The sequence below is a fragment of the Eremothecium sinecaudum genome, chromosome III, assembly GCF_001548555.1.
Source record: "Eremothecium sinecaudum strain ATCC 58844 chromosome III, complete sequence".
NCBI classification, from domain to species: Eukaryota; Fungi; Ascomycota; class Saccharomycetes; order Saccharomycetales; family Saccharomycetaceae; genus Eremothecium; species Eremothecium sinecaudum.
The window spans coordinates 415,737-442,185 of record NC_030894.1 but is presented as its reverse complement, the minus strand read 5'-3'; the positions used below and the strand labels follow the sequence as shown (position 1 = coordinate 442,185).

At 42.5% G+C, this 26,449-nt stretch overlaps 15 protein-coding genes and 1 non-coding gene across 16 annotated transcripts; 7 read left to right on the top strand and 9 right to left on the bottom strand.

Annotated features, from left to right (window-relative positions):
• Positions 1-132: 132 nt before the first annotated feature.
• On the top strand, positions 133-3,192 carry KGD1 (alpha-ketoglutarate dehydrogenase KGD1; the record flags this gene model as incomplete). The annotated part of the gene is made up of 1 exon (XM_018131432.1): positions 133-3,192. One exon carries the CDS (start codon positions 133-135, stop codon positions 3,190-3,192), a length of 3,060 nt encoding a protein of 1,019 aa, XP_017986680.1.
• A 298-nt stretch (positions 3,193-3,490) lies between these two features.
• On the top strand, positions 3,491-4,399 carry AYR1 (acylglycerone-phosphate reductase; the record flags this gene model as incomplete). Its single annotated transcript, XM_018131433.1, has 1 exon — positions 3,491-4,399. One exon carries the CDS (start codon positions 3,491-3,493, stop codon positions 4,397-4,399), a length of 909 nt encoding a protein of 302 aa, XP_017986679.1.
• A 456-nt stretch (positions 4,400-4,855) lies between these two features.
• On the top strand, positions 4,856-6,199 carry SIM1 (putative glucosidase SIM1; the record flags this gene model as incomplete). Its single annotated transcript, XM_018131434.1, has 1 exon — positions 4,856-6,199. One exon carries the CDS (start codon positions 4,856-4,858, stop codon positions 6,197-6,199), a length of 1,344 nt encoding a protein of 447 aa, XP_017986678.1.
• Positions 6,200-6,590: 391 nt separating this feature from the next.
• On the top strand, positions 6,591-7,859 carry POG1 (Pog1p; the record flags this gene model as incomplete). Its single annotated transcript, XM_018131435.1, has 1 exon — positions 6,591-7,859. The coding sequence occupies one exon, from the start codon at positions 6,591-6,593 to the stop codon at positions 7,857-7,859; it is 1,269 nt and encodes a 422-aa protein (XP_017986677.1).
• A 363-nt stretch (positions 7,860-8,222) lies between these two features.
• On the bottom strand, positions 8,223-10,400 carry ASG1 (Asg1p; the record flags this gene model as incomplete). Its single annotated transcript, XM_018131436.1, has 1 exon — positions 8,223-10,400. The coding sequence occupies one exon, from the start codon at positions 10,398-10,400 to the stop codon at positions 8,223-8,225; it is 2,178 nt and encodes a 725-aa protein (XP_017986676.1).
• Positions 10,401-11,051: 651 nt separating this feature from the next.
• Positions 11,052-13,205, top strand: FKH1 (forkhead family transcription factor FKH1; the record flags this gene model as incomplete). Its single annotated transcript, XM_018131437.1, has 2 exons — positions 11,052-11,087; positions 11,154-13,205. The coding sequence occupies 2 exons, from the start codon at positions 11,052-11,054 to the stop codon at positions 13,203-13,205; spliced, it is 2,088 nt and encodes a 695-aa protein (XP_017986675.1).
• Positions 13,206-13,438: 233 nt separating this feature from the next.
• CSM2 (Csm2p) lies at positions 13,439-14,083 on the top strand (the record flags this gene model as incomplete). The annotated part of the gene is made up of 1 exon (XM_018131438.1): positions 13,439-14,083. One exon carries the CDS (start codon positions 13,439-13,441, stop codon positions 14,081-14,083), a length of 645 nt encoding a protein of 214 aa, XP_017986674.1.
• Positions 14,084-14,347: 264 nt separating this feature from the next.
• On the top strand, positions 14,348-15,264 carry AW171_hschr31527 (60S ribosomal uL13 domain-containing protein; the record flags this gene model as incomplete). The annotated part of the gene is made up of 2 exons (XM_018131439.1): positions 14,348-14,453; positions 14,696-15,264. The coding sequence occupies 2 exons, from the start codon at positions 14,348-14,350 to the stop codon at positions 15,262-15,264; spliced, it is 675 nt and encodes a 224-aa protein (XP_017986673.1).
• A 153-nt stretch (positions 15,265-15,417) lies between these two features.
• On the bottom strand, positions 15,418-16,305 carry FLX1 (flavin adenine dinucleotide transporter FLX1; the record flags this gene model as incomplete). Its single annotated transcript, XM_018131440.1, has 1 exon — positions 15,418-16,305. The coding sequence occupies one exon, from the start codon at positions 16,303-16,305 to the stop codon at positions 15,418-15,420; it is 888 nt and encodes a 295-aa protein (XP_017986672.1).
• A 308-nt stretch (positions 16,306-16,613) lies between these two features.
• On the bottom strand, positions 16,614-16,802 carry TOM7 (Tom7p; the record flags this gene model as incomplete). Its single annotated transcript, XM_018131441.1, has 1 exon — positions 16,614-16,802. One exon carries the CDS (start codon positions 16,800-16,802, stop codon positions 16,614-16,616), a length of 189 nt encoding a protein of 62 aa, XP_017986671.1.
• Positions 16,803-17,209: 407 nt separating this feature from the next.
• Positions 17,210-18,568, bottom strand: LAT1 (dihydrolipoyllysine-residue acetyltransferase; the record flags this gene model as incomplete). The annotated part of the gene is made up of 1 exon (XM_018131442.1): positions 17,210-18,568. The coding sequence occupies one exon, from the start codon at positions 18,566-18,568 to the stop codon at positions 17,210-17,212; it is 1,359 nt and encodes a 452-aa protein (XP_017986670.1).
• A 358-nt stretch (positions 18,569-18,926) lies between these two features.
• On the bottom strand, positions 18,927-19,859 carry RNH201 (ribonuclease H2 catalytic subunit RNH201; the record flags this gene model as incomplete). The annotated part of the gene is made up of 1 exon (XM_018131443.1): positions 18,927-19,859. The coding sequence occupies one exon, from the start codon at positions 19,857-19,859 to the stop codon at positions 18,927-18,929; it is 933 nt and encodes a 310-aa protein (XP_017986669.1).
• Positions 19,860-20,017: 158 nt separating this feature from the next.
• On the bottom strand, positions 20,018-21,565 carry MSK1 (lysine--tRNA ligase MSK1; the record flags this gene model as incomplete). Its single annotated transcript, XM_018131444.1, has 1 exon — positions 20,018-21,565. The coding sequence occupies one exon, from the start codon at positions 21,563-21,565 to the stop codon at positions 20,018-20,020; it is 1,548 nt and encodes a 515-aa protein (XP_017986668.1).
• A 269-nt stretch (positions 21,566-21,834) lies between these two features.
• AW171_hschr31521 lies at positions 21,835-21,868 on the bottom strand. The gene has a single exon (XR_001930090.1). It is a non-coding gene; the product is annotated as an HCLSNR68 (small nuclear RNA).
• A 1,176-nt stretch (positions 21,869-23,044) lies between these two features.
• Positions 23,045-23,896, bottom strand: IMP4 (snoRNA-binding rRNA-processing protein IMP4; the record flags this gene model as incomplete). Its single annotated transcript, XM_018131445.1, has 1 exon — positions 23,045-23,896. One exon carries the CDS (start codon positions 23,894-23,896, stop codon positions 23,045-23,047), a length of 852 nt encoding a protein of 283 aa, XP_017986667.1.
• A 448-nt stretch (positions 23,897-24,344) lies between these two features.
• On the bottom strand, positions 24,345-25,952 carry MKS1 (Mks1p; the record flags this gene model as incomplete). The annotated part of the gene is made up of 1 exon (XM_018131446.1): positions 24,345-25,952. The coding sequence occupies one exon, from the start codon at positions 25,950-25,952 to the stop codon at positions 24,345-24,347; it is 1,608 nt and encodes a 535-aa protein (XP_017986666.1).
• Positions 25,953-26,449: the final 497 nt, after the last annotated feature.

Sequence of the window (26,449 nt, the reverse complement as noted above, 5' to 3'; positions counted from 1 at the left end):
TCTCAATAATTTACCTTATATCAAGGTTACTGCAAACAGTGCAGTTTTTACTATCGGTGAGCTTTTCGAAACTACTACAATAGCATTAGTGAAATTTTTCAATTTGTGTCACCAGATCACATTCAATAAATAATGTTGAGAATACTTAAAGGTTCCCAAAGCTCAGTGCTAAGGAATTCGTTAAGGAACCGTTTTTCTCATACCAATGGGTCGTTTGTGTCGTTAAGATTTAGCGCTTCGAGTGCTCCTGCCCATGACACTTTTCTATCTACAAGCAATGTCGGATATATCGAGGAGATGTATACCGCTTGGCAGAAAGACCCAGAATCTGTTCACGTTTCTTGGAATGCTTACTTTAAGAATATGGGCAATTTGAACATTCCAGCCTCGTCGGCCTTCACCGCTCCTCCAACTTTAATTCCAACTCCTACAGGGCCTGGTGTGAACCCTGTGATGCCTATGGAGGGCGCTGCTTTGAGTGCCAACGTGGACAACAGCGTTTTATTACATTTAAAGGTGCAATTGCTTTGTAGAGCGTACCAGGTGCGAGGCCACCAGAAGGCACATATCGATCCGTTAGGGTTCTCTTTCGGTGACGATAAAAGTAAACCTTTGCCAAGGGAACTAACTTTGGAATACTACGGGTTTACAGAAAAAGATTTGGACCATGAAGTCCAACTAGGACCAGGTATTTTGCCCCGTTTCGCTAGAGATGGAAGAACTACCATGAAGTTAAGAGAAATTATTGCAGCATTGGAGAAGCTTTATTGCTCCAGTTACGGTATTGAATATGTCCACATCCCATCCAAGGAGCAGTGTGAGTGGTTAAGAGAGAGGATTGAAATCCAGAAACCTTATGAATATTCAGTCCAACAGAAAAAGCAGATATTCGATAGATTGACTTGGGCTACCACCTTAGAGGTGTTCTTGGCTGCCAAGTTCCCTAACGTTAAGAGATTCGGTTTAGAAGGTCTTGAAGGTATTGTTCCTGGTATTAAGTCCTTGATCGACCGTTCCGTTGAACTTGGTGTTGAAGACGTCGTCATGGGTATGGCTCACCGTGGTAGATTAAACGTGCTATCCAACGTTGTTCATAAGCCTAACGAGTCCATTTTCTCAGAATTTAAGGGCTCTTTCTCACCAGATGACAGCGAGGGGTCTGGTGATGTGCAGTACCACTTGGGTATGAATTACCAACGCCCAACTGCATCAGGCAAATATGTTAACTTATCTTTGGTTGGTAACCCATCTCATTTGGAATCTCAGGATCCAGTTGTTTTGGGTAGAGTTAGAGCCATCCAGCACTCTAAGAACGATATCGGTACTTACAAAAAGGCTATGGGTATTTTGCTACATGGTGATGCTGCATTTGCTGCTCAGGGTATTGTTTACGAAACCATGGGATTCCTACATTTACCAGCTTACTCAACTGGTGGTACCATCCATGTCATTGAAAACAACCAAATCGGTTTCACCACCGACCCAAGATCAGCTAGATCGACCCTGTATCCATCTGATATTGCCAAGGCAATTGAGGCTCCAATCTTCCATGTTAACGCCAATGATGTGGAAGCTATAACATTCATCTTCAACTTGGCTGCCGAATGGAGAGCTGAGTTCCACACTGATGTTATTATCGACGTTGTCGGTTGGAGAAAACACGGTCACAACGAGACTGACCAACCTGCCTTTACCCAACCAGTTATGTACAAGAGAATTTCTGAGCAAAGATCTGTTTTCGACGTTTATGAAGAGAAGTTGCTTTCTGAAGGTACTATGACAAAGAAAGAAATTGACGAGCATGTGAAATGGGTCTGGAATGTGTTTGAGGAAGCCTATGCTAATGGTAAGGACTACCAACCAAACCCAAGAGAATTGTTGACTGTTTTCTGGGAAAACTTTAAGACACCAAAGGAATTGGCATCCGAGATCTTACCTCACAACCCTACAAACGTTGATGCAGGAACTTTGAAGTCTGTCGCCAAGGCTATTTCAAGCTGGCCAAAGGACTTCGAAGTTCACCGTAACTTGAAGAGAATCTTGAGCAACAGAGGCAAAGCCGTTACCTCTGGTGAAGGTATCGACTGGTCAACCGGTGAGGCCTTGGCTTTCGGTACATTGTTGTTAGAAGGTTATGATGTCAGAGTTTCCGGTGAAGATGTCGAAAGAGGTACATTCTCCCAAAGACATGCAGTCGTTCACGACCAGAATTCCTTCAATACTTATACCCCTCTACAGAAGTTATCGGATAAGCAAGGTGACTTCACTATCTGTAACTCCTCGTTGTCTGAGTACGGGTGTATGGGTTTCGAGTATGGTTACTCCTTGACCTCTCCTGACCATTTCGTTATGTGGGAAGCTCAGTTCGGAGATTTCGCTAACACCGCACAAGTCATTATCGATCAATACATAGCTGGTGCGGAAATAAAATGGAAGCAACGTTCTGGTTTAGTCTTGTCATTGCCCCACGGTTACGATGGACAAGGCCCAGAACATTCCAGTGGTCGTCTAGAAAGATTCTTACAATTGGGTAACGAAGATCCAAGATTCTTCCCAAGTGAATTGAAATCTCAAAGACAGCACCAAGACTGTAACATTCAAATCGCCTACCCAACTACTCCAGCCAACTTGTTCCATATTCTAAGACGTCAACAGCATCGTCAATTCCGTAAACCATTAATTTTGTTCTTCTCCAAACAATTGTTACGTCATCCATTGGCCAGATCTGATCTGTCCGAGTTCACCGACGGCGGCTTCCAATGGATCATTGAAGATGTGGAGCTCGGCAAATCTATTGGAACGAAGGAAGAAATCACCAGATTAGTTCTTATCACCGGTCAAGTTTACGCTGCTCTCCACAAAAAGAGAGAATCGTTGGGTGACAAGAACACGGCTTTCTTGAAGATTGAACAACTACATCCGTTCCCATTCAACGCTTTGCGTGACGCCTTTAACACTTATCCAAACCTAAAGGACATTGTCTGGTGTCAAGAAGAGCCATTGAATATGGGTGCTTGGTCCTACGTTTCTCCACGTTTGACTACTACATTAAAAGAGACAGACAAGTACGCCAACTTCCCATTCCGTTATGTAGGTAGAAATCCAAATGGAGCAGTCGCGGCTGGAAGTAAAGGTCTCCATGTTGCCGAAGAAGAAGCGTTCTTAAAGGACGTCTTTAATGAAGAACATTAAGTTCTCCTCCTATTTATGTAAATCCTTAGCAGCTTGCGTAGTCTAAAATTAGTATCATACATTCTAAATACTGTACATACCTTCACGGGAGACATGCAAATAACACGCAAGATAAAATAAATATACCTGGTCTTATCCGTTACCTAATCTGTCAACATACATTAATCAGCACCAACTAAGCATAAACCCTATATATTTGACTACTACTGAAGGTCCAACGACTCATAAAAACTCCCTGGAAAAAATGACTACAATATTAAAGCCGAACAACCCAAACTATTAAACTATTATCAATATAATGACTGAAACTAAGGTCGCTGTTATCACAGGTGCTTCTTCAGGAATTGGCTTTGCCCTAGCCAAGGCTTTAGCCGCTGACGGTTACAAGGTTATTACTGTCTCCAGGAGAACCGCTCCTATCGAGCCATTAGTAGCTCAGTATGGCGCAGAAAAGGTGATTGCCCTCCCCGTGGACATTTCGGAGCCGGCTAACGTGGTTTCCCTGCGCGAGAAGCTCACAGAACTACTTCCAGATGGAAAAATCCACCTATTGTTCAACAACGCAGGTCAGGCATGCACCAACTACGCTACCGACGCCCCGCACGACGAAGTCGAGAGGTGCTTCAAAATTAACTTCTATGCGCCCGTGAACATTACCCGTGAATTGGCTTCCTTCTTAATTAATGCCCAGGGAACAATCGTTTTCACCGGTTCTGTCGCGGCCACCGTCCCCTTCCCTATCACTACGATCTACTCTGCAAGTAAGGCTGCTCTCCACCAATACGCTAAAATCCTGCACATAGAAATGCGCATTTACGGTGTTCGTGTTATTAACGCTGTTACAGGCGGAGTTCGCACAGACATCGGAGACCGTCACACACTACCCGAAACCAGCAGAATGAATTTCCCAGAAGGTATAGCTGCCTACGAATACAGTATGAACTTCTTCTCTGGCTTCAAGTTTATGGATCCTGATGTATACGCCAAGAGACTCCTCAAAGATGTCTACTCCTCATCTGATCCAATCTTTGTTTATCGCGGTAAGCTCGCTTCTATCTTATCCTGGGCGGTTAGTTTATCTCCACTCTGGCTCACAGAATGGGCCGTTATCAAAAAATTCAAACTTGGGCCACTAGTCAAGCACTTTAAAAACAAGCGTAACCAAAAACCTACGGGGGTTTCAGGTGCTTCTCCAAAACAATCCTGAAACAATAAGATACGTTCCAGGCTTTTTTTTTAACAAACGTGAAACGTTTGTCCGCCAAAGATTTTCACGTGATTTTATCTAATTTTTTCTGAGATATCTCGCGGGTGCCTTCCCTCAACGGTTATCCGTTCGGGATATGTCATCATGCGAGAAAAAAATACCGATGTTTAAAGAAAATCTGAGATTCCACCTATGAAACGGTATATATGCTTTCTTTTTTAACCCCTAGTGTAATTTGTCTTATAAGCTGAAAAGATTTGGACTTGTTTAGGATTATATTTCACTAAGGAAATTGCACAACAGAGCTAACTACAGAAAGCCAACTTTTATTCTTTCATTAAACTACTGTGTAAGCTAAGCCTAACTGCAGTCCCAACTATATTCACTCCTTTCAATATAATTATCAGGACAGTCCGCAACGTTGATTTTTAAGAATATAATATTAATTGATTTATAATGAAGATTTCCTCTACTGCTGTTGCTCTAACGCTTACTGGAGCTCTCGCATTGGCACTACCTTATGGCGTCGACCAATCCTACTCAGAGACTTATACTGTCGGTCACAAGCATAAACGTGCTGTTGCTGTTGAATACGTGTACCGGACTATTACGGTTGATGGGATGGGTCATCCAATAAACGATAAATCACCTGATACGACACCTACTCCAACCGATTCGCCATCTCCAAGTCCTCCACCACCAAACAGTCCTTCGCCTCCTTCCCCAAGCCCTCCAGCTCCTTCGCCAAGCCCTCCACCTCCAAAGGATACTCCTGCAAAGGATCCTCCAAAGGACACTCCTAAGGATACTCCAAAGGACACTCCAAAGGACACTCCAAAGGACACTCCTAAGGACACTCCAAAGGATACTCCAAAGGACACTCCTACTCCATCTCCTAGCTCCTCACCTGCACCAAAGGCTTCGCCATCTCCAGATTCCGACAACAAGCCATCTGGGGACGATTCCGGTTTGCATGGTATCGAGGGTGACTTGTCTCTCTTTGCCAAACCAAGTGGCGCTTTCGTTGACGGTACTATCAGATGTGACCAATTCCCTGCTGGTCAAGGTGTGATTCCAATTGACTGGTTAGACTTTGGTGGATGGTCTGGTATTGAAAACCCTGACACTTCTACTGGTGGTAAATGTCGCGAAGGTAGCTACTGTTCTTACGCTTGTCAATCTGGTATGTGCAAGACTCAATGGCCTGACGACCAACCAGCAGACGGTAGATCTAGCGGTGGTCTGTTGTGTAAGAATGGCTACTTGTACCGTACAAACACTAAACACGACTACCTCTGTGAATGGGGTGTCGACAAAGCTATTGTTGTCAACCAACTAGATGAATCTGTTTCTATCTGTGGAACTGACTACCCAGGTAGTGAAGAAATGGTTATCCCTACTGTCGTCAGACCAGGTGCAACCAAACCACTAACTGTCGTTGACCAAGACAGCTACTACAAGTGGCGTGGATTGAAGACTTCTGCCCAATACTACGTCAACGATCTTGGCGTCCATTGGTCTGAAGGATGTCTATGGAGTAAGCCAGGTTCTGGTGTCGGTAACTGGGCTCCAATGAACTTTGGTGCTGGTTACGTTGACGGGATTGCCTACGTTTCTTTGATTCCAAACCCAAACAACCGTACTCCTCTAAGTTACAATATCAAAATTGTTCCAGCTGATGAGCACTCTTCCATCAACGGTGAGTGTTCCTACAGTAATGGTAAGTACAATGGTGATGGTGTTGATGGTTGTACCGTTGGTGTTACTTCCGGTAAGGCTAAGATCGTTCTGTACAAGTGAAAAAACAAAAAAAAAATTACGTACCATTTGTTGAAAGCATATTTTTGAAAAGGACGGCTAGTTATATAAGTGAGGTGACCTTCTGAACCTTAGAATTTTGGTTAGGTCTTTTTTTTTATATGTCTTCTAAATTATATTGTTGTTTTATTACTTGATTCGTTTCTCTTCGACTTTTAAATTAATATATATAATTAGCGTGTAAGTTTGGTGTTTAGGAAAATATTATAATACCACATCACTAGTGGTCATAAATCAAAACGCTTAAGGCGCACACCCAAAAACAAAGTATTCGTAGGTTCTCTTCTACTTAAACCATCTAATCTGAAAACATTGATTAAAGATCCGCTGTTTAAGTTTTAATTGTATTAGAGCTTACACTGACCACCACATAATGAATGCGCATAAGAATGATGGCGCTGTTAGTGACGAAACCACCGAAGATGAAGATAATAGTCTCTTATATGATGCGCCAACGGTTAGTCCATCTGCTACAGCTACAACTGGGGTAGGTGGAGTATCGACATCAGAACTTTCTCATTATCGGTTAAAGATCTGCAAAGAACTAGGCCTAATTGGAGTTACTGAGGGTCAAACGAGACAGGGAAATCAAGGAGAGGAAGAGCTAGCAAATGAAATAGACGACGGTATATTACGAAACTATATCGAGCTACAGCTGACCACTGATCGCATTAAACTGGAAAGCCTAAAAAGAGATAATTTGAACAAGATCGATGAGATTTTGTCCAAGTTGATCAGATCAAATATCCCGATTAGCACATTTGATAGGTTACTGCAAGCATCACGATCGAATAACGCAGTTGAATCTACATTACCTAGTACTAATTTCGGCCTAGATAATGCATTTGTTCCGGGGGGTGAACAGGTGAATGATAATAAGCGGAAAAGAACTGAGCCCAAGCATCTGTCTCGCCATCGACGTCATAATTCTGAGTTACATATGCCACAACATCACGAGAATGCTCATCCTACAGTCATCCTACCTCAGTTACAGCAGAGATGGACAGGAAATTCGCAGGATAACGTGTCGCCGACGGCCACCCCTAGGTATCCCCTTCCGGTAACGAGCCCACGGTATACATTTCCTACGAATGTGCAATCACCATCTGGTCCATCGCCAAGGAACATTATACATTCAGCACACTCAGAAGCATCAGCGCCCTCACATAGGGTCACAATTGGTCCCTCGCCTCAACTTGCCAATCCACTGACCCAGCTACTGCACGCTGCTACACCCTTGACAGGGGTATTTGCAAAACAGCAATCGCATAACGCACAACCGCAACCACAGCACGGTGACATGTTCTCGAATACACAAGATGGCATGTTCCTACCGCCAAATACTCTTCCTTTAAAAGCACCGGCCAACATAACATCTTCATCGTCTATTACTGGTTTTAATAGGGGTCATAGGAGAACACAAAGTGCACAGGTTCGAGTAGTACCAGAGATGTCTACTTTCACGGTGAATAAGTCACCGGCAATTGCAGAGAGGCGTGTTGAAGACATTTCTTCTCCTGATCAAAACCACCGCTTTCCACAAAGTAATGCATTAAAACGGTCGCCTACAACATCTGGCGCTTCGACATCTTCCAAGGTAAGTTTTTTGATACATACTCCAAAGCATCCACCTAAAAGGTGATCTATGCCATCCAGGGTTGTTTATATTTAACCAATTATTAGCTTAATAAAGCAGTATGTATATTTACGCACGTATCTCACGGGTTTCAATGAATTGAAGTATAGTTAGCACTATTTACAAGTAATTTTCAGCAATTGCAATCAGTATGCGGGGGTTATTGATTACTAGTACTGTCTTTTATCAATTATTTGTTTATATCATCACTTGTATTATTTAACTTTAAATGACGAATTCCGCTATCGTAAACATAAAACACAGCGACAAATGCTAAAAGTTGTGTAAAAAACGAATTAAGAACTATTGTTTAATTATATAAAGTCCATTTGCTATTTATTTAAAGTCCCTCCCAGAATGATCCTCGAGCTATTCGTTTACCACTGCACTGTCAAATTCAGCACCTGAAGGTAAATCGAAAGCTGATGAAACATATGGTTGTAAATATTTATCCAAGAAGGTGATGTCTAATTGGTTACACGAGCCAGATAGGAATATATCGTTATGTTGCATATTGTCCATAATAGGTAAAACTGTACTAATGTTTCCTCTAGAAGATTGCTCAAATTCAGTGTCAATCGGATTTTCAGCGATGGAAGACGAGCTCCTTTGTTCTATTGAATTGTTCCCACGTGGGCATTCCTCCGAGGGGAAATTCCGACTTTTGCCGCTTAACGGTAACTCTGAGTCTTCAATCCTAACATTGACGTTAAAAGACCTGAATAGTGAAAGCAGGATATTATAGATCCTATTAGCGGCAACAGATGTATCTTTCAATTGTCGAAGAACGTTTTTACCAGTTTCAGCGGATCGCAGAACAGCATTGTACTCCTCTGATTCTTTTTCGTTGCTTGGAACTACCTCTCGCACGTAAAATAGTAGCCCAACAACGCTGAAAAAAATAGTATACATTGCAAACCAGGAGCAGCCTGCCAGCATCTTCATCTGCAGTAGCTCCTGGGCCACACTAACCGCTGTTCTGGCAACAGATATACAATTGCGTGCCCGTTCCAGTGAGAGAGCGTTCGGTCTCGGTGAATCTTTCGAGAAGTATTGAATGAATGGCCGATATAGAATCAGCTGCATATGCAGGAAAGTAATGTGGAGCATTTTATTTGCGGCTAAGTATCTTTCAGGGACATCCTTTAAACCTGGTACAAGTTCTGGAGGTAATTCCTCCAGCCAATCAATTAACTTGAGTTCCAATCCCGAAATAACTTCTTGTGAGATGGTAGATTTCTTGCTCTTAACGGGATATAGGCTATCAGCTATATCATGCATGATGATACATAGCTTGGTATGATAGTTAGCTACCCCAGAAGAAGACAGTGAATCTGAATGGATATCTCGAATGATTCCATTTTCAGTAATACATGAATCGCCAACCTCTAAAGGCAGCTCCTGGTCAAAATCAAGTTTGGAAATAGTCTTCGGTAGCCCAAGCATTGTGTTAACAAATAGGTCCATTTTGTATATTGTGTAAAATACTCTTTTTGTCATTTCTACCTCGATTGGCGAGCGAGTTTCCTGTTCCTTTGGACTAAGCCTTCTATGAAGGCCCTCGCGAAGAGATGCCTTCATCGCTACGCTAATATAAGTATAACCCACAGAAAGCCTTCCAGAACATTGGCAAAATACAAATAGCATACAAAGGGTCTGAATGTCGACTATCTCACGAGCGTTCGACACATCAATTAGCTTTTTAGCTGCAATAAAGTACCTATAACCCTCATCCTGCGAAAATTTATCCTTCTTAGTATTATGCAAAGTTCCCCCTAGAGATCCACCTTGGGTAGATACAGGTACTGAACTGGAGAAGAGCGCGCCAACAGCCAGTGAAGCATAGCACATTGGCAGAAAGCGTAATTGCTGGGGCGTGTAGTCCTTCGGATCTGTTTCATATAACTCATCAAGCTCTCGCAGGAATTTCGGTCGATGGTAAAAGCGATACAGCACACAACTCCGCTCCCACACATACTTCAGGAGCTGCATTGCAACGGACTTTGGTGGCAGTATTACCTTGACTTCCTTACTGTCATCGTACATGGCGACATGTTCTCCAGCCTCGCCAGGCTCGTCGCAACCAGGAGTTGGTGTTCTCATGCTATCAATATCAGCCGGCGGCACCACGAGCTTGTACTCCTCGACCAGTTCCTTCATATTGATGTTGTTCGCACAGCGCTTCTCAAAGAGTTTTTTAAACGTCCCAATATCAAAAACGTCAATATCCCGCTCACTAACAAGACCAGGAAATAACTCCCCAAATAGCCGCTCGAACTTTGACACCTTCCCCTGTAAATATTTCACTTTCGAATGCGGTAACCGTTTTCCAACACCAACACCAACACCAACATCCCCTGAAAGTCCATCAGTCGTTACACTCCTAGATCTGCGAGCAGGCTCCGCGTACGTACACTTATAAGAATAAACAGTACAGTGTACACAAGGTTGACGACTATCACATTTTACCTTCTTTTTTCGACACTCATCACAAGCTCTAGTTACACGCTTTCGTTTAGCCCTACCGGGATTATCCCCTTCCGACATTCGAACATGAAAAAGCTAGCTACGAACTTCCGTTTTGACCTGAGCAATTCTTATGTTATCCTATAGAAGAATTTGCCACCAAATTTCGACAAATTTAGAAGCTCTAAAAAAAATTTAACCGCCCTTGTTTGAAGGCTCTATTGGAGGTCTACTATGACTTAGATGCAGAAGAGAGATACTATACGTTTACCGCCGGGACCCTTTTTCAAGACGATCGGGTTCGGAAAAAAAGACTCCCGCCCCGGGACGTCACGTGTAAACATCATGGCCCACGGCAGAGATCGCTGAAAAAGAAACGTGTTGTTGTTATTTCACATCAGACAAAAGCATATACACATAAACAAAAAATATACGGAAAGAGACATATTGGTAGCGTTCAAAATCTCCCAAAGTTGAGTTTTACGAAGAGACATTGCGTGTTTTAAACGTGGGTTTGGGTGTTGGTGTATTATTATTGGCGTTAGCTACGATAAAAATAAAATAATCGGTGTTTTTGAATTAGGTTTTGTTTACTACCAAGCTAGGTACGAAATAATCTGGTTCTAATACGCGATCAGGAACAAGTAGTGATAAAGTTTTGACGAACGTTTGAATAAGTGGATTTATAGGAGATTAGAAAACTCGGTTTGAATCTGAGACGACAGAATAAGGATGACTTATCCGTTTGGGTCAAATCATTATCAACAGGTATGTAGTGGTGTTGTTTATCGTCAAAATTTGCTAGGAAGGGTACTAACTGTAAAGGATGAACAGGATCTGATAAATGCTGTGATTTCGGTTTTGGACGCTCCGAAGGACGAAACGACAGTGTCGCAGGTCTATTCGAACGAAAAGAACACAGCTACGGAGGTTCAGGCGTACGCGAAGATATCTGGCCGAGATTGGACGTATTACGTCAAGGATATGTTTACCAGCATAGGACGTAACACCTCGCCGCAGGACCAGTCTGTTCATATAGATTTGGGTCCTGCAAAGGTTGTATCGCGGTTGCATGCGAGTATCGGCTTTAATTTGAATACTGGTATCTGGGAACTTCGAGTTCTTGGGCGAAATGGCGCTAAAATAAACTTTCATAGAATACCCTCAGGACCTAATACTGAACCGGTACCGTTATCGTCCGGGACTATTCTTGATATTGGCGGGACACAGATGATGTTTATTCTGCCTGATCAAGGTCCTTTTATTGACCCATCAGCGCTGTCATACCTAAGCCCCAAGCTGGCAGCAGCATATGCACAAACAACAAACAACCCATTACTTCAAGAGCTGATCAAGAGTGTACCACAACCTACTCTAGACGTAAAAAATACAAACGTTTCGGGGATGACTACTTTCAAGATGTATCATAGCCATTTCCAACAACCCGCACACTATAATAGCATTGACCAGATAGGGAACCATGGCTCCATGTATGGGACGATTATAGACCCTGGGTTTTCCAACAGTAAAGATAATAGTACAGATCTTTCCCGCGATGAAAATAAAAACGTTAAACCACCTCATTCATACGCTACTATGATCACTCAAGCTATTCTGTCGTCCGAAGACGGCGAACTCTCACTTGCTGGCATTTACAAGTATATCTCGAATACTTATGCCTTCTACCGTCATAGTAAATCAGGTTGGCAAAACTCGATTAGACACAACCTATCTCTAAACAAAGCATTTGAAAAGGTTCCGCGGAAACCCGGTGAGCCCGGTAAAGGTATGAAATGGAGGATTAGTGAAGACTACCAACGTGAATTTCTGGATAAGTGGCGTTCGGGCAGAATTGGTAAGGTCAAGCGTGGTTCATCGGTAGCCAGACAACTGCAGTTACACATGTCAAGATACAACCATCTGCCTATCCAAAACAGCAGTGAGGCAGGTGTATCTGCTAAACCACATGCAGGGACTGACTCTGTTTCTTCAACATCATCTGCAGCGTATCCCAACTCAAATCCTACTACTAGCCATGCTTCCCCAGCAAGGTATGAACAGTCATTATCACAAGAAAACCAGGTTCCATCGAATCAGTTAAGACATCATAGCAGTAACATGAATATGTCCATTCAATCTCAGCATGCCATTAGCAAAAATCAAAAGCTGTCGTCAAGAGGCAAATCGACAACTCTTGCGCAGCACCATCTGCAACCCACGAATTCCAGCACATCGCTTCCATCGTTATCAGGAATTCGAGGTTCCCCCCCTCCTTCTCTATCGGTTGGGACTTTGTCCGCTGGTGCCCCTCAGTTATCACCTGTGAACGATTCGTTATTACATTCACCAACTAAGAGGTTTCATGTCTCCGCTGTAGAAGCATACACCCCCGATAGAGGTTCTCAAAATTTGTCACGGTCCCCACTTCAGACGGATAGTAATGGCATGATCGTAGCCCAAGGTCAGCAGCATCATCAGGCTTCGTCATTAAGCCAAGGCCACCATCTGAATCAAAATGGTTTTCCGCCTACAAACCAGAGTAGTCCTGGTGTTTGGAACTTGCTGCACTTTTCCTCTGTTAATAACACACCTGCAGCGACGCGTACTACCGCGGCACCGACCTCTAACCCGAACAATAGCCGGTCTATGTCTGCAGGTCACGGTGTCAGTTCTGCTAAACAGAAAACTGATTCAGGCGGCTCTGGGGGCGAAAAGGAAGATACACTAACTTCTAGTCCTATTAAGAAGAACTGCGTTGATAATCATGATACCAGTGAAGGGATTGTTTTAGATGTTGACGGTTCGAAGGCGAGTTTGATGAAAGAAAACGGGCCAACTGCCGCAATGCCTGATAAGATGGAAAACTCTCAAGTAGCAACTAAATAGATTTTCATATTTAAACTCTTGCTTTTCCAGGGAAAGAGTAGATAGATAATTTCGTTTTACATATAGTATGCGAGGTATTGGGATTTGTTCTTCCACATATATATATATATATATATGCTGGGCATACAAGGGCGCGCGTACGCGCATCTCACCACGCCATTTTCAACATTCTTGGGGAAGAATACAAGCGAATTAAACTCGTACCTATCACAAGATACCTCGCAAATCATCCCATGGAAGTCATTGGTAGCCTTACCGACGAAGCCCTATGTTCACGCATCCTAGATTTCTATTTTCACGTCCCGTTTTCAAATCAGGAGTCACTGCCGCCCGAATTAACATACATAGATTGTCGGAACAGTTTCCCTATTGCAACCTTCCAGAAAAGCGTAAAGGAGGCTCACGTGCCGGCAACAAACCTTCCTACACTTTTCGATAGTATCAGAATCACTCTTTGCTTGAATCTCGCTGAACTCAGCACCGCGGTTAGAAAAGTCTACCAATCTCTAGCAGCTGCCCGCGTGACAGCAAAACCGCCGCGGACTCTTGTAATTATCTCGGGTCTCGATGTAATGTACAGGTCAGCACTACTGCAAGACCATAAACTGGCACACCGCCAATTGCATGATATACTGCTGCTCTTACGAATGATGACCAATATTCAGGACCGTATTACTGTAACCGTTATGCTACCCTTTTCCGAGTTTCCCAAAGCGCACGCGGTTACAATGGAAGCCTTAGCCAGCGAAGCCGCAATTAACCCCTCTAGGTCCCACCCCAACAAGAAAACTAAACCCAGTTGGCATGGCCATGGCAACCTACTTGGCGATTATATAATCAAATATTTCTGTCCCTCTATACGAAAAAATAACCCATGACTACCGCCCGTACATTAAATGTACTACATCATAACATCCTCACGACTGTTCTTTTTTAGAGAAATAAGATTAATTAAGCTCCTTCTAACGGCTGCGAGGCTAGCACAGTGCAGGTCCACTAGCTCCAGCCTAGCTCCAGACGCGCTACCATGCCGCTCTGCCTCAGTAGGCAGAGCTTCGGGCGGTACACCAGCTAGCCTGGGACCCCGCCGGTAACCCTCACGGGTTACTCACTGGTTACGCATCGGACAATCATGAAAACTTATGATAGAAAACACGGTATTAACGATAGCATTAAGATTACTTTACATACAAGGAACAATCGATAATTGCGTGATGTCTTCTTTCGAACCCGTTGTTGTCATTGACGGTACGTACTAAGCTCCTTTCGTGGATACTAGATGTGCAGTAACCGATTTATGAGATTTTAGGTTTTAATACTAAACTTTACTATGAGATGGTAATATGTTATTATTTGATTACAACCAACTGAACATTTAGTTGATTTCAGTATTTCCGATATGGTTTATTTCAGTTATATTATCCTAAAGCTTCAAATCTTACTGCATAGATTTATGTTATGAGATCATTGTACTAACAATTTTTTAACAGGTAAGGGCCACTTGTTGGGTCGTTTGGCTTCCACTGTTGCCAAGCAATTGTTGAATGGCCAAAAAATTGTCGTTGTCAGAGCTGAAGCTTTGAATGTTTCTGGTGAACTATTCAGAAACAAGTTGAAGTACCACGACTACTTGAGAAAGGCTACTGCTTTCAACAAGACCAGAGGTCCATTCCATTTCAGAGCTCCATCCAGAATCTTCTACAAGGCTGTTAGAGGTATGGTTCCTCACAAGACTGCTCGTGGTAAGGCTGCTATGGAAAGATTAAAGGTCTTCGAAGGTGTCCCACCTCCATACGACAAGAAGAAGAGAGTCGTTGTTCCCCAAGCTTTGAGAGTTTTGAGATTGAAGCCAGGTAGAAAGTTCACCACCTTGGGTAAGTTGTCCACCACTGTCGGCTGGAAATACGAGGATGTTGTTGCCAAGTTGGAAGAGAAGAGAAAGGTCAGATCTGCTGAGTACTACTCCAAGAAGAAGGCCTTCAACAAGAGGGTTGCCGTTGCTAAGGCTTCCACTGCTGAATCTGAGACTGCTCAAAAGTTGGCTCAATTCGGTTACTAAATGTTTTCATCATAAGGTCATGAATCTTCCACCAAATATCAACAATATATAAAGTGTTTTTTTGTAAATCTTAAAACAAATTTATCATTTTAGAACAATTTGTAGAAATAAGATGCAGTATACAATTAATGTAACTATCGTTACTGATGTTCTTTACAGATAATGCATGGTGTTCTCGTAGACAAAGAACGTTACACAGGTTGATGGTATTGCTCTAATTAGGTGGGCGAAAAGTCCTCTGTAGAAGCCTGTTAATCCTCTCGACGAGTACACTGTTTTAATTAGAGACTTGATGCTTAGCTTAGAGCCCAAATCTTGAAGGTTTGTTTTCAACAGCACTAAAGGATAAACTGCAGTTACCGATAACATCTTAGAGACACAAGTTATAGCAATTATTTCAAAAGCTGTGAGTTTTCTTGCAGTGTTGTCGCGACTTGTATGCAGGTAGTGAAACTTTAAAGTGTCATATAATGAGAAATAGATTGCTCCCTGTGAAACAGTAAATAGAGATGGAACCAGTCCTTTCCAGAAGGCCCCAAGACCTTCATTTCGGTATATTCTGTAGAAACCCTCAAGAGTAGACTTGTAAGGGCCCTTCGCTGAGGTTGCCATTATTCTTGTCTTCACAACCCATACAGGATTCGTAAGTACCGATGTCAGGGCTCCACTGAAGCCTGCAGTAATCAAATACATGCTAGAGGACAGTTTGCTGTCCTTCAAGCCCCCCACAGTGTCGCTGCCTGGATAGCAATAGTTCAACGCCACATCTTTAAAGTACCGATATAACCCAAAATACAGACCCCAAGCTAAAGAGTTTCCCAATAGACTGATACCGAGGCCCCTATATGCTTCCTTCAATAGCCCTGTTCCCTTGAAGACATCTTGAGCCAATTGGTAGTATGTAGTACCGACGGGTTTCGTCACCGAAAGCTGAATGCGAAGTTTAAGTAGATCTAAGGGGTGACTTAGCACCGTAGTTATCGTACCAGCAGTGAGACCTGCAACTGCTTCCTTCTTTACCTTGCTGACCTCAGTGCTCATCGATTCGTGTATTGTGCACCAGTTATACCAGCGGGCAAGGACATCGAATAAATTACCAATGTCACGGACAACAGTGCCTCATCGCTAAGGATAAGTATAATAAAAAATGTTAAATAAATTCAAATTAATCTACAATGTAGAAGTAAATCATTTATGTATATACAAGGGGTCCTATGAAGTACGATCAATATTTAGTAGTACTCTCGAGCAATAAGCAACTCTTTCAGGGCTCTAATAGTGAAATCTGCCCACCATACTGCGCAAACTGGCTCCAAGATCGTTTCTGACCTTTTGCAAACTAAATTCATCTAAACACTTGGTAATGGAGACAAAAGGTTTAGTAGATTTGGAGAGTTAGCAGTGTGAGACCAGCCCATATATAGGATAAAAGGTAACCAACCATAACGAGCGATAGTTTGCGTCAAATCCAGGATTTTAGAGATGCGTTCTTTAGATTCGTCAGAAAGAATGAAGGAAGGAAGTAAAGACATTATCATACACCGTTATGAGTTCCAAAGATTAGAGATCGTGGTTTTTAAGCAGTAAGATACGTGATGTAATTCAGTATTAAAGTATTACTGCAAAAGGAATTTCGCTAGTGAAAAAAATTCTACTAATATCAGTCCGGGTAAGACAAATTGTATCTTTAAATGACAGTACATACTTATTCTATACTGTACTGCATTGCATAGATGTACATAATAAAATGAGTTTAGGGTCTCGGAGGCTCTTTTCAGTTTAAAGTAGCCGGAACTTACCTCCAAGCTCTTGAGCAATTCTTTTTAGAACTGAGACTGTTATACTTTCATTTTTGTATTTGTTGCCTTTATGACTTGTTAGGAATATAGATTTACGGGTTGTTCTGTTGCAATTGCGCAATACTACCTGTAGGATATTTAGTAGCTTACAACAGTAGCTCCAAGGGGTTCTCAATAACGTTCTTCAATTCTTTCATGAATTCAGCAGCCTTTGCACCGTCAACAGTTCTGTGGTCAAAAGTACCGGTGATGTTAATTCTTTGGTCAAATGTAAAGCCCTTTTCACTGCTAGAATCTTCAACAGCAACCTTGTTGACAGTACTGACAGCAATGATAGTTGATTGTGGAGGATTGATAATGGAAGTGAACATAGTAACAGCGTTGTTCATCCCCAAGTTAGAAATACAGATAGTACCGCCCTGGTATTCTTCTGGAGACAATTTTTCAATACGGCCCACGAAGTCCTTCACTTCAGCAGAGATAGCGGTTAAGCCCTTGGATTCAGCGTTCTTCACAATAGGAGTGTACAAACCGTTATCGGTGGCAACGGCAACAGAGACGTCCACGTTCTTGAAGATTCTCATAACACCTTGCTCTTCCATCCAGTAAGAGTTAACTTGTGGTACTCTCTTGGCAGCAACAGCAAGAGCCTTAATCAACAAGTCGTTGAGAGATAGCTTGAACTTACCGTCACTGGAGCTGTTCAAAGAAGCACGCAACTTCCATAGCTTGGAAACAGAGATGTTTGAGCTAACAATGTAGGAAGGAATGTCTTGAGTAGATTTCAATAGTCTAGAAGCAATGACCTTTCTTAAGCCGGTAATTGGGACGTCTTCGTAGGAGACATTACCAGATGATGAAGCTGCTGCCTTACCAGCAGATTTGCTGCTGCCTTGCTTAGCCAAGTAGTTCTCGACATCCTTTTGGGTAATACGGCCACCTTGACCAGTACCGGTAATTTCTCTCAAAGCAATACCCTTCTCCAATGCAATAGTCTTGGCCAAAGGAGAAGCGATAATCCTGTTGGAAACTGGAGCAGCAGATTTCTTTGGTTGAGAAGCAGTAGATGACTTCTCAGCAGGAGCAGCAGAAGTAGCAGCTGGCTTAGATTCACCGGCAGCCGGAGCTGGAGCGGCTTCCTCGACCTTGAAGTCTTTGAAAGCTGCCACATCAGCCTCATCTTCCACATAAACGGCAATTGGCTTATTAACCGGAATGTCCTTAGTACCCTCAGGAACCAAAATCTTAGCTAGATACCCTTCTTCTTGGAACTCAAAGTCCATTTGAGCCTTATCCGTCTCAATCTCAGCGATCACCTCACCAGGAGCCAATTGGTCACCAACTTTTTTGGTCCAAACTGCCAAATTACCTTCTGTCATTGTTGGAGATAAAGCAGGCATATTGATAAGAGTATGAGAAGGGTAGGATGCATAGCATCTCAATTGAAACTGGGAAGCTCTTAAAAGCGTTTTAACGCTAGGAGTGAATCTATAGAACGCAGACATTTTAAAATGTAATAACTATATTAAAGTTCTAGCAGACAATGAAACAATAGTAATCCAATAAAAAGTACTCCTTAACTTTTAAAGAACCGCCAATGCAATCAGGACTTCTCGCTTAAATTTATATTAGTAAAAGTCGTAATGAGTAGAGTGAGTATAAGAAGTTAAGGTCGTGTAAGAATTTTTTGGTTGGGAAGCCTGTTGACAAACAAAAAGTAGAGAAAAAAATTACATGGAAATTTCAGAGGATAACTTTACAAATGAGCTGGCAATATAAGAAGAAACTACTCTATAGTACTTGCAGACGCCTTAGGCTTCATTAGATCATTATAGTAGTGGTAATGTCATATTTTGAAGCGTTTTATATCTTATTCTCATGCCCATACCATGCATCAAGAGAAATAACAGCATCAACGTTAGAAGTGATATTCAATGGTTGATTAGGCTGTAACATACTTGATGTTATGCGAGAGGCCTTCTTCTTGGATGCATCTTCTTCCCACTCGATCTTGATGGCTTCCGGCGAGTTTTCCAATAGTGTACGTGAAGTTTGCCAGGAAAATCGGACAATAGCGGGATCCCAGCCTAATAAAGGTGTGAGATTGGCCCTAAGCCATGCGATGGTCTTTTGATCACCTGGATATCCTGATCCAAGCTCTTCGCCTGGGTGTGACTTCAGCAGTTCGAGCCATACGTCTCGTGTGACTTTAGCTATGACACTTGCAATGCTTACCACTGGGTAGAGGGAGTCGGCCTTTTTGGCTACCGTGAACTTGCAGCTTGGAAAACGGCGTTCTAGTTTATTCTGATATGTAAGCGGTGGGCCTACCGTATCTACGTAGACATGATCCAGAGCGACGCCGGAATCCAGAACTCCCTGGATGAGGGCCATTGTGACATCGTGAGCTTGTTCATTTAGGTTGTAGTTGTATTCTGGGGGGTAGCGAAGCATGCCGCCGCTGATATCCGCAGGGGTGATTGCCGTTGTAGCAAATCCAATGCCATTGAGTTCACCAGAGTAAATCATGCGAAAAAGCTTTCTGCGAATTGGGTCAGTTAGCTTCTTGGAGTCGTCAAAACCATGACGACAGACCTCAGTATCCTGGTATTCACGAGTGCAGTATGCCACTCCATACACCATGGGTCCCAGAACTGGGCCACGCCCTGCCTCATCGACGCCTAGGATGATGGCATCGCCTTTAGCACACTCCCGGATGGCTTCGGGGACCTGTGAAAAGTAGCTTTGTGACTCTAAGCAGCGCACATCTTCTGGAATAGTAGGTATGTCGGCCATTGAGGGGAGCTGCTCGCTGTTGTGAGACTCGTAGTACTCTATTGGCGTTTTATATGTTGCATAAACGCGCGCGCGCGTTAAGCTTTAAAAGTGCAGGCGAAAGATATACGGTCATGTGCTCGCATGCTATTTTATAATATTTACAGTGAACTCTATATTTACTGCCTATTAACATCATCGAGACAGCCGAAAGGCAGCACGTCTTCAATTCTATCCTTATTGAGTAGCAGCATACAAAGACGATCGATGCCAAGACCAAGGCCGCCTACTGGAGGCATTCCCAACTTCATGGCTTCTATGTAAGCGAAATCGACGTCCATGGATTCTTGGTCTTTGTACTCCTCCTTATATCTGCTCTGGTCTGCTAGTTTGGAAAGCTGGGTCTGAGGACAGTTCTCTTCCTCGTATGCATTGATGTATTCTCGGCCTTTAATCATAACCTCAAACCTATTAGACGTTCTATCGTTTCCCTTCGCTAAAGGAGACGTTATGGTAGGATGATGGCAAATGGCTGTGGGGAGAAGGTCGCCGCAGTATTTGTTCTCCACGTAATCTCCGCATAATTTATTCAAAATCTGGCTGGGAGATTTAATAGTTTCTGTAAGGTGAATGTTTTTGGACCGAAGTGCAGCCAACATGGCGTCGCTGCTGGATAGATCTATGGTGTCCCAGTCGATGCCCGTTTCCTTCTTCAAAGTGGGAAGCACCTCGACACGCCTGAAGTGACCACCGTTAGCCTTTAAAGCGGCAAGAACTTCTCTAGCTACTGGAGTGTGAACTGCTGTGCATACGTACTTCAAAAGCTCCTCACTCATCTCTAGAAGCTCCTCCATAGATGTATAGGACTGGTAGAACTCCAGTGTCGTGAACTCTGGATTATGCGTAGCGTCGACACCCTCGTTCCGGAACACCTTACCAATTTCATAAACTTTGTGCAATCCCGCGATGCTCAATCTCTTGAGCCACAGCTCTGGCGCAATACGCAAATGCAAAGACTGTTTGGAAAGTGCATTGAGCTGTGTAGTAAATGGGCGTGCATTAGCACCGCTAGCATGTGCAGAAAGAAGTGGTGTCTCTACTTCAAGGAAGTCATTGCTGTCCAAAAAGTCCCGTAGAGCCTTGATAACAGCGCGCCTTTGATGCAGCACTTCATAACCGTTCACAATGTAGTCCATAACCCGATTACTGCGTCGCTGCGAGGGCTCCTCTAGTTTGGGTGGTGCAGCAATCTGAGAGGCAGAGAGCATCACTAACGGTATCGTGCATTTCAGCGACAGCGTTTTCTCTGTCTTCGATAATCCTGGATACCCTTCCGCCTGAACATGGTCTCCAGGCCTTACCAAGTTCACCAGTTCATAGAACTGTTCCCGAGATATCGCTTTGCTCATAACACCATAACTTAGAATTAACTGCAACGATCTACCTTCCTGATAAAGATCGATAAAACACATCGATCTGCCAACTATTCGAACAGATCGTATTTGCCCGTTTACCACGTATCTTTGGTCGGGCAATTCCGCCTGTAAACATGACTCGTATTTGTTTAGAAACTTCGGAACAGTAATTGTCGCTTTGCGCAGACCCGACAACGACGGATAGTATGCTGCCAAATTCTCTTCAATCTTCTTATACCTCATAGCGTATGTTATGGCATAATGTCTCCTAAAACCTCTAACTAAGGTCCTGCATATTCTAAAATTGAACATCTGTGCAACCAGATCTTATCTATCCACTTGAAAGCTTTCTATCGTCGCACTACAGTCCATCAATACCTAAGCAGTAGCTACCTTGGTACTCAGTTTTATCGATTGTTCTCGATGCCGAAGTAGGAATTCATATTAAGCTTTTCAAGAAAAAGCTTACTGAACGACCAGCGGCAGATCGCGGTAACAATACAAAGCATACTACATAACAAAAAGAGCTAAGACTAGTTGTTTCAGAGGTAATGTTTCTGTTTTAGGTTGATTTCATTTTAACTGTACTTAAACAGATATCATGACGATAACGCATATGTTAAATTCTCATCATACAACATAGTTCTATTTTACAAAGAAAGTAATTGCATTGTAAGAATAAGACAATTGGCATAAAAAAGGAACTCCTTAAATTTGTACCAGGTACTTATTCCTCAATCAATGGTCTGTTTTCCTTCCCTGAACTACCCGTTATGATATCTTATCTGCTGGTAGTAAAGATAGATGAAAACCTTTACGTTCGCAGGTTTTCCTCCAGGGACTAGAACTTCGTAATAAAGTATATGGCACTATGATAACTACGTCATCTCGTTGATAGTGATAGATAACATCGAGGTTCCCCGGTCTTCAACTCCGGGATCTGAGAATAATAATAACAATAAATAATACGTAAGATAAGTCAGAAACCTTGTTTACCTCAGTGCATATTAAAGCGGTAATAAGCTCCGTACCCGAGCGATATGAAAGGTCGAGCCAGTTACTTACTTTGTATCTCGGGGACAGAGATTAAGACTATCGCCGTTTACTATTCGATCGATGAAGATGCCCCAAGCACACATCAACCTAAGTGTTATCAATCCAATCCAGGTAGTGTTCGGTGGAGTATCCGAGATTCCTATCCTAGTTAGAGATCAGTGACTTTTTCTTTTCTGCGTCTTTGTCGGAGCTTGCATTGACGCTAAGAAAAAAGTTAGCGCTGACGTCTCTACGACAGCGCGCGTACTACGGCGCCAAGAATAAACACACAGACGGTAGAAAAGACTAGACAAAGAAAATATTATGCAGTTATGAGATATAACTGGTATTGATTTTGTAGTGTATGAAAGTAGCTGCATTTTACTCTTTTTGTCGTTATTTGATGTTATACATTCATGTCTTCAACCTCAAAATAAACGCCATCTTGAAGTCAAATGTGTTGTCAGTACTGAAAATATACATCTTATCTTGAATTGGCGTAAATACGTAATTGCTACTGTATCTAATCTTATATCCCTTAGATGTGTTATTATAGCTTATGGTTAACTAATGTATCTAGTGCCGGATTAAGAATAGATATACAATCGATACGTAACAGTCCATTTACTATTAGAGACCCGAACCGTATCCGTGCAACCCCGGAGGGGTGCGGTAAACAACGAAAGAGATTAATGGAGTATCAGCTTAACAGCTAAATGCGGAACTAAATTATACAGGTGAAAGACTTACCAGTATTTACAAGTAGTCCTTCCTATTTGCCGTCCTAACAAACCTTCTTAGTTGCCATTCCACATCTGCGTCTTTATTTTCTATAGTTCCTAGCTTCAATTCGTAAAGTCTCATCTCGAAGCGTGGCCCGACTTCTGCTAATTCGACCCCTTCACGAGTCTTAACATAAACATGCTGCCGTACACTAATAAAATCGCCTCTATTCGCAAATGTTATTACACGTGGGCTATCTTTTTTGACTCCAGCAGGAAACAAATTCTTCAGAATCTTTTCGACACGCTTCCCTAACGGCGTTGTGAAATTATCAAAAATAAGGTGGGGATGGACCTCACTCTGATTACCAACGTTTAGGATGTCATGCCTCAGCACAACGTTATGAAGCGTGAAGTATGCGGTGGGGCCATGAGGAAAATGCGAAACAGTCAACGAAGTAGGAACACCTCGATGTTCATGCAACACTATTAGATCCGAAGTACCTGATTTTCGGCATGCATCTGCCAAGTTTTTCATAATATAGTTACCTCTATTGAGTCTCAGAGCCGTTGGGAATAAAAGCTTTATTTCCTTTGCAACTTGGGATAATCTACTAGAAGGGTCCCTAGATGTGGTAACAATAATCCGTGCATCTACCAGTCCACTTGTGGCACTGTATTCATCGTCTATTGCCTCTTCAGCTGTTTCGTCATATTGGAAGTCAGTCAATAACTTTTGGTCATCAGCAATCTCTTTTGGTAAAGGTTTTCCCTGTGCCAGAGCTTGTTTGATAAGTTGACGCTTCTGGTGTAACTGTGAATCTTGTAGTTCTTGTGACTTGCGGTAAAGGTACTCACGCCTTTCACGGTTTAACTTTCTTAACATTATGGTGGAATGTAAGACTAGTATTTGCAGCTAAGTTAATATCGGTGGCTAGCTCAAGTTATACCTGTAAACTAGTAGGAGATGAGCTCTATTGAGGGTCTTTTTCTTTTATTTTTCAGTCGAAAATTTTCCGAGAATTAAAATAAAAGAGGTCACCTGACCTATAAATGTCAAGTTGACTTATTGCATCGACCTACTACTGATGGTAAAATAGTTACATCAAGGCTATGAAGGCGTCTAACAGTTCCTTATGCTTATAAGAATATGTAGGCTGTTTTTCAGTTGAAGGAGTCTTTTTGGTATATATTCCAGAGATGCTTGGACCTTTCAAGCGTGTAATATACCCCTCAAGTAAAAGTAACTAAGTTGGGTGGATTAAGTTCCAAAATTGCAATACAGAAACGATATATAATTATGAATCTATCAATTAGGTGAATAAGTCCGTGTATTACTTCCTAGTATACTGATATTCTTTGTTGAAAATTTCTTCAGCAGAGAGTTCCATTCTGGTTTTTAATAAACCGTTGTTGCGGTTTTTACACGGTATTTCAACGCATTCCTTTCTAAAACATTCATTAGATAAGCCGCCGTGGATTGAGGTGCACTGTATACTATTCATGCGCTTATGCCGTACGGTATTCGGAGGAAACATATGAGTTGACAATGCTGTTGGCAATATAGTTTGTGCTGTCGGCGGTGCGTTAGATTCATGGTTATATCGTTCTCGCGTTGATTCAGACGCAATGCTACTAAATGAGCCTCTTCTTGAAATGCGTCTAATTGTCTGCGCAGGTAACGTCAGATTCGAGACCAGTCCATTACCGTTTAAGATTTCGCTAAGACCATTAATCTTTGATTGGGAGGGCGAAGATGACAATGACCCCAATGCCGTCACATTGGATGCGCCTGTAGCAGCTGCCGAAGATTTTCTTGATATTATTGGTCCAATGCTGTTTATAGAGGTATTAGGGGACACAATGCCATTGCTTCGTGGCGCTTTATGCAGAAACAAGTCACTCAACAATGACTTTTTAATCTCTCCGCCACTACCGTTGCCTTCATCATCTCCCCCACAATGAGGGGGCGATATGGAGGGTGAATTTATCTTATTTTTGTTAAACATTAGTTTATCCCATTGTTTCTCGTAAAACTCATCTTCATAATCGTCGTCGTCATACAAAAAACTGTCCTCAGATATCGAATCCCAATCTGATTCTTCGTCATCACTGCTATAGAACAAACTGTGAACAGTGTTCCCATTATGTTGATGATTTTGATGCTGCTGCTTTCCCTGCGCTCCGATTTCCTCGGATTTTTGAGCAAATAACGACAACTGATTTAATTGTCCATGCGTAGCATTTGATCCATGGCCATAATTATGGTTCCCACAGGCAAACAAAGACGCCGTCCGAACAAACTTCGGGTCTCCTGATGGTACAACGTTAGTCGAAGATAACACTCTTCGGGATATTGTTTCATTCACCGATGTATTTTTCTCTCCATAGCCTTCGGAATGTGGCCTCGGGTTTGCAGCGGTAACCTCCGTTTCTTCCCGAGCGCTCTCAACATATTGATCTCGCTTTAACACATGATTTGATCCAGCTTTAATATTTTGGTTCTTTTCACCATTATTGAGGCTGCCCAGCAGGCCCTTCTGGTTAGCTGGATTGATGACGTTGTACAAGTTCTTGACCCCATCACGTGTCTTGGACCGATTAATATCATGCTCTTTCAGAAGGGATTTGTTCATTATCCTCCAGCTAAGGTTATGCAAGCGCTCACCATTTTCCAGGAATTTTGCACATTTGATGAAAGACGTATACATATCTATAGCCTCAAATAAGTGCAATTTTTCAGCTGTAAACAAGTTGGGCGTCACCTTTAAGTAGATATGATCGGTATTTGGATCATTCAGTAAGATTTGGCTCCTGGCCGACCCCGTCGGCAGCTCAGGTCGCTGTTGGCCCTTCATACCTTTGCTGTAACCATCCATTGAATTCGATTGCCCAGCATCCATAGCGCGCCGACTAATTGGTATATAATCCTCAATGCTCATAAAAAAAAAATGCACAAAACTAGGCGTTTAGGTTCGTAGAACAATATTATATCGACGAGAACTCCCTAGCTTATAAAGGGAACGTAAAGCTAAAAGCTCTCTTTGGGAGTGTCAGCTTCCTAAATTTAGACTCCAAATTTCGAAATTAAGGGCCCCACCTGAGAATATAAAAAATAGAAAAAAAAGTAGAAAAAATTAATTCTATTAACAATTGTTAAAAAAACCTTATGGCACTACTTTTCACAGCCTTAGACTTTTCTATATACTACGCGCGAAAATGGTCAGCTTTTTAACATGAATCATAATGAACAGTTCCGAACCTTAGGCTAGTCTTTTTTGCGTTTTCTTTTTTTCGTAGAGTATTGTCAGCCGGCCCGGGCATTTCATCGTAGACAAAGCCCAGAACGCGTCTAATCAAAATTCCACAGTTATCCTTGTAAAAGCAAACGGGTCAACTATTTTATTAATCGTTGCCGCCGCCAATCAGAGTTTTGCGG